At 38.4% G+C, this 12,632-nt stretch overlaps 1 protein-coding gene across 2 annotated transcripts in view; it reads left to right on the forward strand.

The window, feature by feature from the left end:
* SBNO1 (strawberry notch homolog 1 (Drosophila)) overlaps window positions 1–12,632 on the forward strand; it is a 52,341-nt gene that overhangs the window by 1,732 nt on the left and 37,977 nt on the right. Inside the window, exons 2-4 of one of the 2 annotated variants that reach the window (XM_010841296.1) lie at window positions 6,566–6,697; window positions 7,282–7,386; window positions 9,276–9,588. In XM_010841296.1, coding sequence (XP_010839598.1) covers window positions 6,566–6,697; window positions 7,282–7,386; window positions 9,276–9,588 — 550 coding nt within the window. The remainder of the gene's footprint in view (window positions 1–6,565; window positions 6,698–7,281; window positions 7,387–9,275; window positions 9,589–12,632) is intronic. The other variant, XM_010841297.1, reaches the window with a different exon arrangement.

The raw sequence follows: 12,632 nt of genomic DNA on the forward strand, positions 1-12,632 counted from the left end.
GATAACATTTTGGCCTTTCTTAGTCTCTAAATTGAGCTTTGATTTGAGATTTGCTGACCTGCCTGTGAAGTAAGAAAGCAGGCAGGTCTGAGGGCTGGTCTTCACAAGTTACCTGACTTGGTAACTTGAGGCTCTGTGGGTTTTTGAACATTGGAGTAAAGAAAGATACTTTCTGAGAGGAATTGTTTTCCGTTAAATACCCAATTAGTAACCAAAATGATGTAATCCTTAAGTTTTTGCTCTTGTCTTTTTTTATGCTGATTGACAGATCCACTTTGATGTGGCTGAACTGAGCATTAAGGACAGCCTTGGGATACCACTGAAATTTTCTGTAGATGGAAAGGATAGGCTCTTGAAGACCAGGAACTCTCTTATGAACAAAAAATATATATATGGTACAAAACCCATCAAATTAATTTGGTTATTTACTTCTTAGCAGACAGTATGTAGCACAGAGCAGTGATTTTCAAACCTTTTTACTGTATTCCATAGTAAGAAATGTGTTTTATATTGTGAACTCTAGCACATTAATACATGTGTAGAACTGAGTTTTATATAACAACGTTTACCTTTTACTGTGTGCTGCACTATGTTCTGTATTTAACATATTTGAATAGTCTGTATTTGAAACATTTAAAAAATACCGGTCATAACGTAAATTATTTGACAACTCGTTGTGTTGTGACTAGCAGTTTGAAACATACTGGTATGGGATTCAAAGCACAGGATCTGGGAGGTGTGGTATCAGCCCTCCTAGATTTGTAACTCTGCTCCAAGCTTGCTTTGTTGTTAACTTGTTACGGTTCATCTCTCTAAGCCTCAGTATCTCATCTCCAACAAGGGGATAACAGGTAATTTTTACTTATGGATTATTTTGAGAGTTAAGAGAAAAAAAGTCCAACCATCCAGTGAATGTTGGGAAGACTAGCCATCTGATTTTCATGTTGTGATTAAGAACGTAGTTTCACCCTCCTCCCCCGTTCTTTCTCATGGTGCTTTTTCAAAACATTTTTGGAACTTGTATATAATCTGCACATTCCTTTGTGATTCCATTCTTTCTATAGATTTTGCAGTCAGAGTGAGGGGAGGGGCATGTCAATGAGCAATTGCTGCTTGGGGAAGTAGGTGTTAAAAAACACAGATTATACCTTTTTAGGTAAAGAAAATTTTCTTTAGCAAACTTGTTTATATCTACGTTCCCTTCTACCTAATAGTCTTAAGGAACCAGTGCCCGGTAGACACTTAATGAATACTTGTTGATGGACTTACCAGTTAAATTCAAAGTGGATCATTATCCTTCAGATTCTTAAGCTAAATGTCAGTCATCAGATATCCGGGCTGGGTAAAAACAAAAGTTGGGTCAAAAATCAGATGTGCTTAGCACTACTAAATAATGAGAAAAATCCTTTTCAGGCAAAGATATTTTTTTTTTTTGAGGATAGTTGCTTTACAGTATTATGTTGGCCTTTGCCATATATCCGTGGAGTCATAAGAGACACAACTGAGCGACAAACACACTGCCATATAGCAACATGAATCAGCCACAAGTATACGTATGGCCCCTCCCTAAGATAATTTTTTTTAAAGATACTTCTTAAAAATGATACTGTGTGTACACATCTGAAGATGTCTGCCACTTTCCTCTAGATATGCTGGTTAACTGGACAAATTGAAAGTATGACCTGAGTAAAAAAGAGCTGGTATTTTATAGAGCTAATATGGAAGTTAATTATTGAATTAAAATACGAACAGGTAAAGTTTATATTCTGGAAATAAGGTGTTGCATCAGCAATTTGAAGAAAAACATTTTTTGAACTTTGAAGTAATGTTTATCAGTATGATAGTTAATAGCTAGAATTGCAACCCACTCCAGTGTTCTTGCCTAGAGAATGTCAGGGATGGGGGAGCCTGGTGGGCTGCTGTCTGTGGGGTCGCACAGAGTCGGACACCACTGAAGCGACTTAGCAGCAGCTAATATTTATCCCAAGTAGTATAACATTTAATTATTGGAGGAGAAAATGGCAACCCACTCCAGTGTTCTTGCCTGGAGAATCCCAGGGACTGCTGGGCCTGGTGGGCTGCTGTCTATGGGGTCGCACAGAGTCGGACACAACTGAATCGACTTAGCAGCAGCAGCAGCAGCATAACATTTAATCAACACAGCAATCCTATAAAATAGGTTCTCATTTTATTCCCATGTGAAGATGAGGAAACTGAGTCGTTGTTACTTGACTTTCTCATACTACTGGCAGTATGCTAAGCCATGTGTTCTGTTTGACTCCCACTTCAACCTCTGTGGTGTGCTGCTGCCACTGCAGATACATCCCTCGTGTCTTTCCAGAGCTGTGAAGGATCTGCTTTGGTCTCAACAAGAGGAACCTTGTCTTTGTTGGTAGGTTTCAGTGTTGGTATTCTCGGTGGGAACTGTATCCTTTCATTCTTCTGATTGGCTGTTGTTTCTCAGGATTCTTTTCCTGCCAAGGATATTTCTTAGTTTCTCTTTACTACTGTTTTATTTATTATTTGTTATTTATCATTGATATTTTGATAGATGTACTGTTTGAACAGGTGATATTTTTGAAAGTATTTATGATAAAATAGAACCTTTATGTTGTTCATTGTTTGAAATAGAATCACTCTATGGTTAGTAACTTTTAGGTTTGTTAGGTTCAGTTCAGTCGCTCAGTCATGTCCGACTCTCTGCGACCCCATGGACTGCAGCACGCCAGGCCTCCTTGTCCATCACCAACTCCCAGAGTTTACTCAGACTCATGTCCATTGAGTCTGTGATGCCATCCAGCCATCTCATCCTCTGTCATCTCCTCCTCCCGCCTTCAATCTTTCCCAGCGTCAGGGTCTTTTCAAATGAGTCGGTTCTTCGAATCAGGTGGCCAAAGTATTTGTTAGGTTGCTGCTGCTAAGTCACTACAGTCATGTCCGACTCTGTGCGACCCCATAGACGGAAGCCCACCAGGCTCCCCCATCCCTGGGATTCTCCAGGCAAGAACACTGGAGTGGGTTGCCATTTCCTCCTCCAATGCGTGAAAGTGAAAAGTGAAAGTGAAGTCGCTCAGTCATGTCCGACTCTTAGCAACCCCAGGGACTACAGCCTACCAGGCTCCTCCGTCCATGGGATTTTCCAGGCAAGAGTACTGGAGTGGGGTGCCATTGCCTTCTCCGTTGTTAGGTTGCTACTACATATTAAATGTCACCGGAGGTCTGTGAAATCTTTGTAGACACTGTGACAGTTCTTTTGCACATAATGGTATTTGCGTTTACATTATATACTTTCAAAATGAGAATGTTGTTTTCCCTCTCAGGAATATATCTTACTTGTTTGTAAAATGTGGAGAAGGTTGCATAATATAACCTTTTAGGGGCTCTGTTAGCTTGAGCACTGAAATTCTGTAAGTCTGTAATAGTTTCAGAATAGGAATATGATTAAATATTAAGGGTTTTTGCTTAATAAAGTTACACACTGGCATAGATGTTTTCTCTATATCCCCTTCCCTGCTTCTCATTGCAAAAAAAAAGTACAAATAGGAAATTTTTGCCCAATTGGCTTGAGAGAAAGGCTCTAGGTTTTATTTGTATATAAGATGTGTATAAAATTAAAATCTTTTTCACTAATAGTTTGTGAAAGACAATGTCTCTTACAGTATTGTCACCGCTTGGTCACTCCTCAGATCAGAGGGTCTCAAATTGTGATTCCTATGAACTTTGAAGAGATCACTGATAATGTTACTTACAAGTGTTGCTGTTATCTCTTGTATGAATGCCAACAAGTTTCTTCCCCAGATTCCTCTCTTCTGTAATATTTTTGTACTTTTAATTGTAGTTGTTCGGAAAATATATTTCAAAAAGCTTATGAATTCAGTAACACTTAAATGATTTTTTGTTGAAATAAATTAATGATATTTGTGTGCTTTTGAGTATAATTAGGTCATTGGTCCTAGTGAAGTATTTTATAATTGAAAATGTATTTTTTTAAGCATTAATTTAGCACTCTTGGTACATATGTACTATGTACTAGAATAGTAATTTGTAAAGTATGGTCAACTATTATTTATTACTTCCTTGTTGGAGTAGTTTGTTAATTTTATATTAAATCCATGTTGGGATATTTCTCCTTGTCTCTTCTGGCATCTGGTTCTTTCATACTATTTCCATCTTGCTGTGTAATATCAACACTCCCCATTACAGTTCAGACAGGCATTTATTCTGAAGTTAAGTATTAAAACTCCACACCAACATTGACTTCTTTATCTACTGATTGGAAAGAGATGGCATGACTTTGGGAGTTAGAGAAGTCTAGATCTAGGTGTGGCCTTGGGTGGGTAATTTAAACTTTTTGAGCCTTAGTTTCATGTCTAGGATTGTAGTACCTATCTTGCTAAGGGTTGTCATGGACTAGTGATGTACATGAAGAGCTAAGTACGCCGCAAGGCTTGTGAAAAATAGTGAAAGTCGCTCGGTTGTGTCCTACTCTCTGCAACCCCATGGACTATACAGTCCATAGAATTTTCCAGGCCACAATACTGGAGGGGTAGCATTTACTTTATCCAAGGTAGCTTCCCAACCCAGGGATCAAACCCAGATCTCCCACATTGCAGGTTGATTCTTTACCAGCTGAGCCACCAGGGAAGCCCAAGAATACTGGAGTGGGCTTCAGTATTCTTCTCCAGCAGGTCTTCCCAACCCAGGAATTGAACCGGGGCCTCCTGCATTGCAGTCTGATTCTTTACCAACTGAACTTTCAGGGAAGCTCAAAAGACACTTAATCACTGTCAGTTCCCTTCCTCCTATCTGCTCAAAATGCTTTCTTCCTTAGACTTCATTTCTCTGAAAAATTTTGGGGAGATCTTCTTTGGGCTCTTTTCTTTTTTAAACAGCAGGTCTCCCCTTAGTTTGTTTCTCAATGTCTGTGGTTTCCACCTGAAACTCATTCATACTTCCTTTAGAACATCTTTCTAAATGATGTACAGATGACATAGATTTATCTAGTAGAGAATTTCTCTGTTAAAATGTCCTGATTTCATCTAGAAGAGTAGTTCTTGTATGTTGGGAAGTCGTGGTATTCTTGGCTAACAACGTTTTTTTTTTGTTTGGTAGGACATAATGAAACATTTAATTCTATTGCAAAGTCTGAAAACAAGTGGACTAACTGAAATTAGAATATTATTTATGTAGCATGAAATTAGTTCTCTGAGAAAAACCAAGCGGTCAGATTGCCCATAAGTATGTTTGTATGTATAAATTGGTTATTTTAGATAAATTAATGAGAAAAGTTAAAATTGAGAAAGCTCTGTTAAACTTTATTTTTCCTTACAAAATAGATAAAAATCCATTTTAGTGGTAGAATACTTTGATCTGGCTTGGGAAACTTCAACTGAAAATGTGTCTGCCTACTCGAAATAGGCATCCCCCCACCCCCCCTCCATCGAACTCCATGTATCTTTAGGTCTCCTGGGCTCAACCTCCCCCCCAGCCCATTTTCTCATGGCTTAATTCTAATCCTTTACCAACTTTTATACTCTATGTGTATTTCATGTTCCCTCTTTCATTTTGAGCTTTTATTTAAACTTACGGATTCTCCTTCGTAAATATCCTGGAATCCATTCCCGCTTCTTTATCTCTGTACTCTGCTCTTAACACCGTATTATCTTTTTCCTGGTCTGTAGCAGTTTCCTAAGATGTCTCCCTGCTTTGGTCTTACTCTACCCATTCTCAGTTTGCTTCCACACCGCTATGGAGTAATTTTTCTAAGCCACAGATCTGACTACATCATGCGATTCTCTATCTGAAAACCCTTTAGTAACTGCTGTTACCCTTAAGATTAAATGTGCTCCAGCGCATAGTGAACAGGCTGTAGTGATAATCTCCTGTCTCTCTCCATCCCCTTTGCGAACCTCATATTTCTGTTCTGAGCTTCCATACCCACGGTGAACATGGTGAATTACTGTAGCCATCTTTTCTGGAGTGCCAGTATCTTTGTGCTGCCATGAGTTTGAATGCACTATCCAGAAGATCCTCGTCTGCCTGGCAATTTCTTACCTGGGACTTGCTTGCATTGTCATCTTTGTAACCTCTCTCTCCAGGTTAATTCACCATTTCCTTCTCTGTTCCCACAGCATTTTGTAGACATAGACTCTTGCTGTGATTTACATACTTCTTTGTCCATTCCACCTTTTTTAATCATCCACTTTATTTTTGAATTACATAGTGTGGCTTTTCTTTCTTTTTAAAAAAATATTTTATTTGGTTGTGAACTCTTCATTGTGGTATGTGGAATCTAGTTCCCTGACTAGGGATTGAACCTGGGCCCCTTGCACTGGGAGCGCAGAGTCTTAGCCACTGGACCACCAGGGAAGTCCCTTGTCCTTTCCATCTTAATGTGAATTTCTTTGGATAAGAGACTATTTTCATCTGTTTTTGCCTGCTATGTAGAAGATTCTTCATAAATATTGAATAAATGGATTTGGTAGAAAATACTGGTTTATATTTAGAAGAGTGTTAGTTGTCATCCTAAGTTTTTTATGTTAATATTTAATATTTTGTTCTAAAGATGGTGGAACCAGGGCAAGATTTACTGCTTGCTGCTTTGAGCGAGAGTGGAATTAGTCCAAATGACCTCTTTGATATTGATGGTGGAGATGCGGGGCTTGCAACTCCAACACCTACCCCTCCCATACAGCAGGTAAGAGTTTTCCAAAGCATCTGTAAAAAATGAATTTAAAAAAAAAAAATGAATTTTTTCTTAGTTTTATTTTCTGTTATAGAAATAGGTATTAATAAGTTAATTTTAAATATGCATGTGAACATTATTTTTATGTTGAGTGTTAGTGTTCATTCACAAGGTGGAAAATAACTTGTAGTGCAAATCAAGATGTTTTCTGCTTTGATATATGGTGATATAAAAGCAAGAGATGAATTGCTTAGAGTTATTATGGGAGGACCACTAATCTCAATACTTGTCTTTGTACTTTATAGGAACATTTTTCTGAGATTTCACACATTATTCATTTTTTGTGTAGGTTTTACGATACACATTCTCTGAAAGCAAAAATAAGATTCTGGTGTTAGTGTAGTTTAATGAAGATATTATGCTTATAAATATTGTTATTTTGTACCTGGTATCAGTGGTTTTACATTCCATTTGAATGTAAAGCTTGGATTTTTTTTTTTTTTTTTAAATTTTAATGATATAAATACATCTCTTGTTCTTGAAACAGAATTCACTGCCATCATTCTTTGTTTCTTTCTCTGATGTTTTCTCTCCAGTCAGTGCCACTTAGTGCATTAGAACTAGGTTTGGAGACTGAAGCAGCAGTTCCTGTTAAACAAGAACCAGAGACGGTACCTACTCCAGCACTTTTAAATGTTAGGGTAAGAATTATTTAGATTTGGCATTGCTATGAAAATAGTTTAGGATTATAGTCATAAAATAACCTTTATTATAAAATAGTTTATTTTACTAGTTCTGCTTTTTGCTGCTTTCCCAATATTTTACTCTCACCTACTTTCACGACTGAGGACTGAACTGAATTTTATAAAACATTTTTTTCACTCTTCTGTTATGTTGATCAAAAGATAGGAAAAAAACATTTTTTTAGTTTATTTATTGAAAATGATCAAGAATTCATGAAGTAAAGATGAACTACACATTATCCCATTACATTTTTCATTTTAATCAGTTTGGTCCATTGGCACATATAATAATTACTATGCTTTAAATGTAGAGTTCCTCATCTTGCTTTAAACATAGCAGTTTTGTTGTTGGCAGCTATGCCTTATGGGGTCTCAGCTTCCCCTATCAAGAATTGAACCCTGGCCCTGGCAATGAAAGCCTGGAATCCTAACCACCAGGGCATCAGGGAACTCCCTAAACATAGAAATTACTTATTTAAGAGCCCTAGTGGTATAAATTATTAGATAAACTGTTAGGTTAAAATTTGATGACTTTGTGATAAAGTATTATTGAAAGTTACATTTAAAATTGATAAATTGTAATCTAGAAGATTCTTGTTAGAAAAGCCATGGAGAAATAACAGATACTTTGAAGAGGGCAGAAAGTAGAAATAGATTTAAATTTATAAAAATATCTTAGTTGTACTTTAGTTGTAGAAGTCATAGACATACTGTTATCCTCAGATCTTGACTTTTTAAAAAATTTTTGTCCAGCTCCTAACTCCTATTCCCAACTAAAAAAGATAAAATGCTATATAGCTTTGTCTTAGACTCAAAGGAAGAATCCATATTATCACTAATATTTGTAATTTACCTGGGTGGATTTTTCATATGTCATAGGAACTTAAAACTCTGCTTGGTGGCTTTATCTTAGTAAATTAAACATCAGTATAGTCTGTGCAGTAGACAAAAAACACTCTATAGGAATCATAGAATGTTAGACATGAAAAATGATCCTCAGTGATTTGCCTAGGGTTATCTTATTAGTTGAAGCGGTGCTGGGATTAGAAATTATGTTCCTAGTCCTTGTGTTATGTAGGGTTGCTGTACATCACAGCTTACTTAGGATACTCTCATTTTATGCTTGCTGCCCTCAGCATTACTGCTATACCTTCTTTACCTTAAAGTGGTGTATTTTAACTTGGCTGTAGTTTAGTTGCTAGGTCATGTCCGACTCTTTGCCACCGCGTGGACTGTAGCCCTTCAGACTCCTCTCCATGGGATTTCCCAAGCAGGAATACTGGAGTGGGTTGCCATTTCATTCTTCAGGGGATCTTCCCAACCCAGAGATGAAACCAGCACCTCCTGTATTGGCTGGTGGATTCTTTACCACTGAGCCACCAGGGAAGCCCTTTAACTAGGTAGTTTATAGCTAATGATTATTAGAAATGAAGTGCCAGTGGTTAGCTAAGATTCTTAAGTCAGTTTTAGATTTTTAAATGGCCTCCTCTGTTTATGGATATGAGTTGCACTAGAGAGTAAAGCGGAGAAGGCAATGGCACCCCACTCCAGTACTCTTGCCTGGTAAGATGGATGGATGGAGGAGCCTGGAAGGCTGCAGTCCATGGGGTCGCTGAGGGTTGGACATGACTGAGCGATTTCCCTTTCACTTTTCGCTTTCATGCATTGGAGAAGGAAATGGCAACCCACTCCAGTGTTCTTGCCTGGAGAATCCCAGGGACGGGGGAGCCTGGTGGGCTGCCGTCTATGGGGTCACACAGAGTCGGACACGACTGAAGTGACTTAGCAATAGCAATAGAGAGTAAAGAGTTTTTCACAGGTGTGATGTATATGGTTTTCTTTTCTAGCAGCAGCCTCCATCTACTACAACATTTGTGCTGAATCAAATAAATCAGCTTCCAACCTTGGGATCTACAATTGTAATGACTAAGACACCACCTGTAACCACGAATAGGCAAACCATCACTTTAACGAAGTTCATTCAGACTACTGCAAACACACGCCCTTCAGTCTCAGCACCAGCAGTACGAAATGCCATGACTTCCGCACCTTCAAAAGACCAAGTTCAACTGAAGGACCTGCTAAAAAATAATAGTCTGAATGAACTCATGAAACTGAAGCCACCTGCTAATATTGCTCAGCCAGTTGCAACAGCAGCTAGTAAGTCTTTGTTTTCAGTAGTGTCAACTTGCTGCCTTTGTTAACATATGTCAGTGTGTTTTCAGGGGTGTACTTAGGTCTTGAAAGAACTGAGCATGAAAGATGACGTCTGCATGACTCTCCTTCAAGGGAGCAAACATTTAAAAGCTTTAAGCTTTGAGATAATGTGTGGAATTGAGAAGCTACATTAACACCATGAGATCTCAAGTTTTGTATATTGTGAATAGCTGGCTGACATATTTCTCAGTCCTTTAAATCATTGCTTCTCAAACTTTATACCTGTGAGTCACCTGGGGATCTTTTTATTTAAAAAAAATTATTTATTTTGGCTGCTCTGAGTCGTCTTTGTTACTTATTGGCTTTCTCTGGTAGTGACGAGCAGGGACTCCTCTCTAGCTGCTGTGCTTAGGCTTCTCATTGGAGTCACTTCTCTTGTTGTGGAGCACACACTCTAGGGTGCTTGGGCTTCAGTAGTGTGGCTCTCAGACTCTAGGGTATGGGCTCAGTAGCTGTGGTGCATGGGCTTGGTTGCCCATGGCATGTGGAATCTGCCCAGACCAGGAATCTAACCCATGTCCCCTGCATTGGCAGCCTGATTCTTAACCACTGGACTACCAGGGAAGTCTTTACATGGGAGTCTTGTTAAAAAACAGAATCAGATTCAATAGGTCTGGGGTGGGGCCCAAGATTCTGCGTTTCTAACGAACTTTTTAGAGTTGCTGTTACTGGTGGTCTTTGGACCATGCTTAAGGTAACGGGCTGATGCTTTGCTCTAATTCCTACAGTTTTATGATCTTACCTGTCATTAGCTTCATTGCTTGTTGGTAGTTGTGTTTTTAGTAAATTTTTTTTTAAATAAACTTTTATTGTAAACTAATTCACTATATTTTCTTCTAAGTGAGCACTCATAATGCTTTTTAAATAATAGCTTTATTGAGGTAATTCACATACCATTGTACCTTCTAAAGGGGTACAAGTCAGTGGATTTTAGTATATTCACAAGAATTGTTCAATTACCACTAGGTAATCTAATATTTTAAGTGTAGGTTTAGATCTAAAGAGAAAAAGCTCAACAGTGGTTTGATCACTTTTTTTAGAAATTCATTTGTGTGTAAAGAATGTAAATTTTACAGTTAGTTTTTCTTTATAGAGTGGCTTATTTATTCCTCAGTTATGTAAGAGATAATTTGTTTGTTTATTTTTGGCTGAATTGGGTGGCTTGCTGGATCTTAACTCCCTGACCAGGGATCAAACCTGTGCCCTTGGCAGTGAAAGCATGGAGTTCTACCACTGGACTGCTAAGGAATTCTCAAAATGTGAACTCTTGAGAAGGATAGTCTTTCTTTCCTTTTTCTATTGAGTTAAATAGTATTTGCCTGCCTGCCTGGTGATGTATACTAATATGTAACATTCCATTCGGCCCTTGGAATGAGGTTATAGATACTGAGTAGAGAGTTCCTCCTTCCACACAACTGCTTTATTTCCAGCTGTGGGAGATAACGTTTTAACATCTGATGCAGACTGTATGTAATTTTGCAGCAGAATTGATTGCTTGGAAGTTCTAATGTCCTTGCATTTATGAAGTAGAGGGCTGGGGCATTCTGAAGGAATGGGCAAGGAGTGTTTGTAGAGTGATGCAGAACTAACATTGTCTCCAGTGACAAATGTAATAAAAAAAATATCAGATAATCTAATCTTTCCGTTTGAGTCCATACTGTTGTGCTTTATGGCTGTAGTTTTACTCTCAAGGTTACTGTCTTGAACTAACTGGAGCCTGGCAACTTGATGCTCATTGAGAAATCGTTTTAACTATCTTAGGACTGATTTCCAACCTTTGTCATGGAGAGCCAGGACCATGCATCTGATCCGAAATGGCTCTTGGGAGACTTAGGGCTGGTCAGCAGTTAGTGGAAGCTGGTTTTCATTAAAGTCTGGGTTTAATGAGGAGAAAGACTACTGCTGTGTCATTGTGAGGAAAGCGTTTAGAGAGCAAAACAGGGTAGATTTGAAGTTGACCAAGTAATATCTAGTACAATAACATCTACATCCAGTGTAACAGTTTTTAAAAGACAGATGACTGCAAGTCAAGGCCATCCTTGTGTGGAAGCCTGAGAAATTGTCATACTGGAGGAGGGACGAAAAAGAAACATGATAAATGAATGCTGAAGATAAACTAACTTCTGTGTTCTAGGAGAGGGTCATTTTTTTATTGAAAGGGAAGAAAGATAAACAATGAAATAACAAAGAGCAAGGTTTTGCATGTTCTCTGTCTCTCTTGTCTTTTGTTTTTGGCTGCCCTGTCTGGCTTGTGGGATCCTAGTTCCATGGCCAGGGACTGAACCCAGGCCCTAAGCAGTGAAAGCATGGAGTCCTAACCACAGGACCACCAGGGAATTCCGTGCCTGTTCTCTTCTATCTGTGTGGATATTGCCCCTTTTGCAGTCCTTAGCCCTTTGGGTTTCTCTTTGGATTCTGGTCTCTCAGTTGAGCTCCAGTCCTTTCTATGAAACTGTTCACTGGCTCTTTGATGTGAAACAAATCTGTGTCCCCAAGCTTAAATTTATTATTTCTGTACCAGCTTCTTTATCTTTCTAACGCTTTAATCCTAGTCATTGTGTAGTCCAAAGTGACAGGCCACCAAAGTACTTCCCATCTTTTGATAGAGTACATAAACAAGATGCTGATGCATTCTCCTGATGCGATTTCCACACTGATCTCAAGAATACCAGTACTGGGAATGCTTCAGGGATGGCTGGAGGCTGGTTACAGGGGTTCTGGGTTTCTCAGTCAAGCAGTTCTGCTTTGATTGAGAGGTTCTGTTTTTAATGTTTAAAAAAAGTGTGTAAACCACTAAGAAGCCCAGGTTCTTTGTTTGGATCTTTATTCTGAGGGAAGGAAGACCAGAGTTCCTTGATTTTTAAAAATTTTTTTTTCCCTAATTAAAAGAAATAATTATTTTGTCTGAAAGTTAATAATTACCTCCAGATCAAGTGAGATTGACTGTCTCTGTGATAACACCAGGTGTTGGGTTTTTTTTTTTTTAA

This window comes from Bison bison, unplaced genomic scaffold (assembly GCF_000754665.1).
Source record: "Bison bison bison isolate TAMUID 2011002044 unplaced genomic scaffold, Bison_UMD1.0 scf7180017864160, whole genome shotgun sequence".
Lineage (NCBI taxonomy): Eukaryota > Metazoa > Chordata > Mammalia > Artiodactyla > Bovidae > Bison > Bison bison.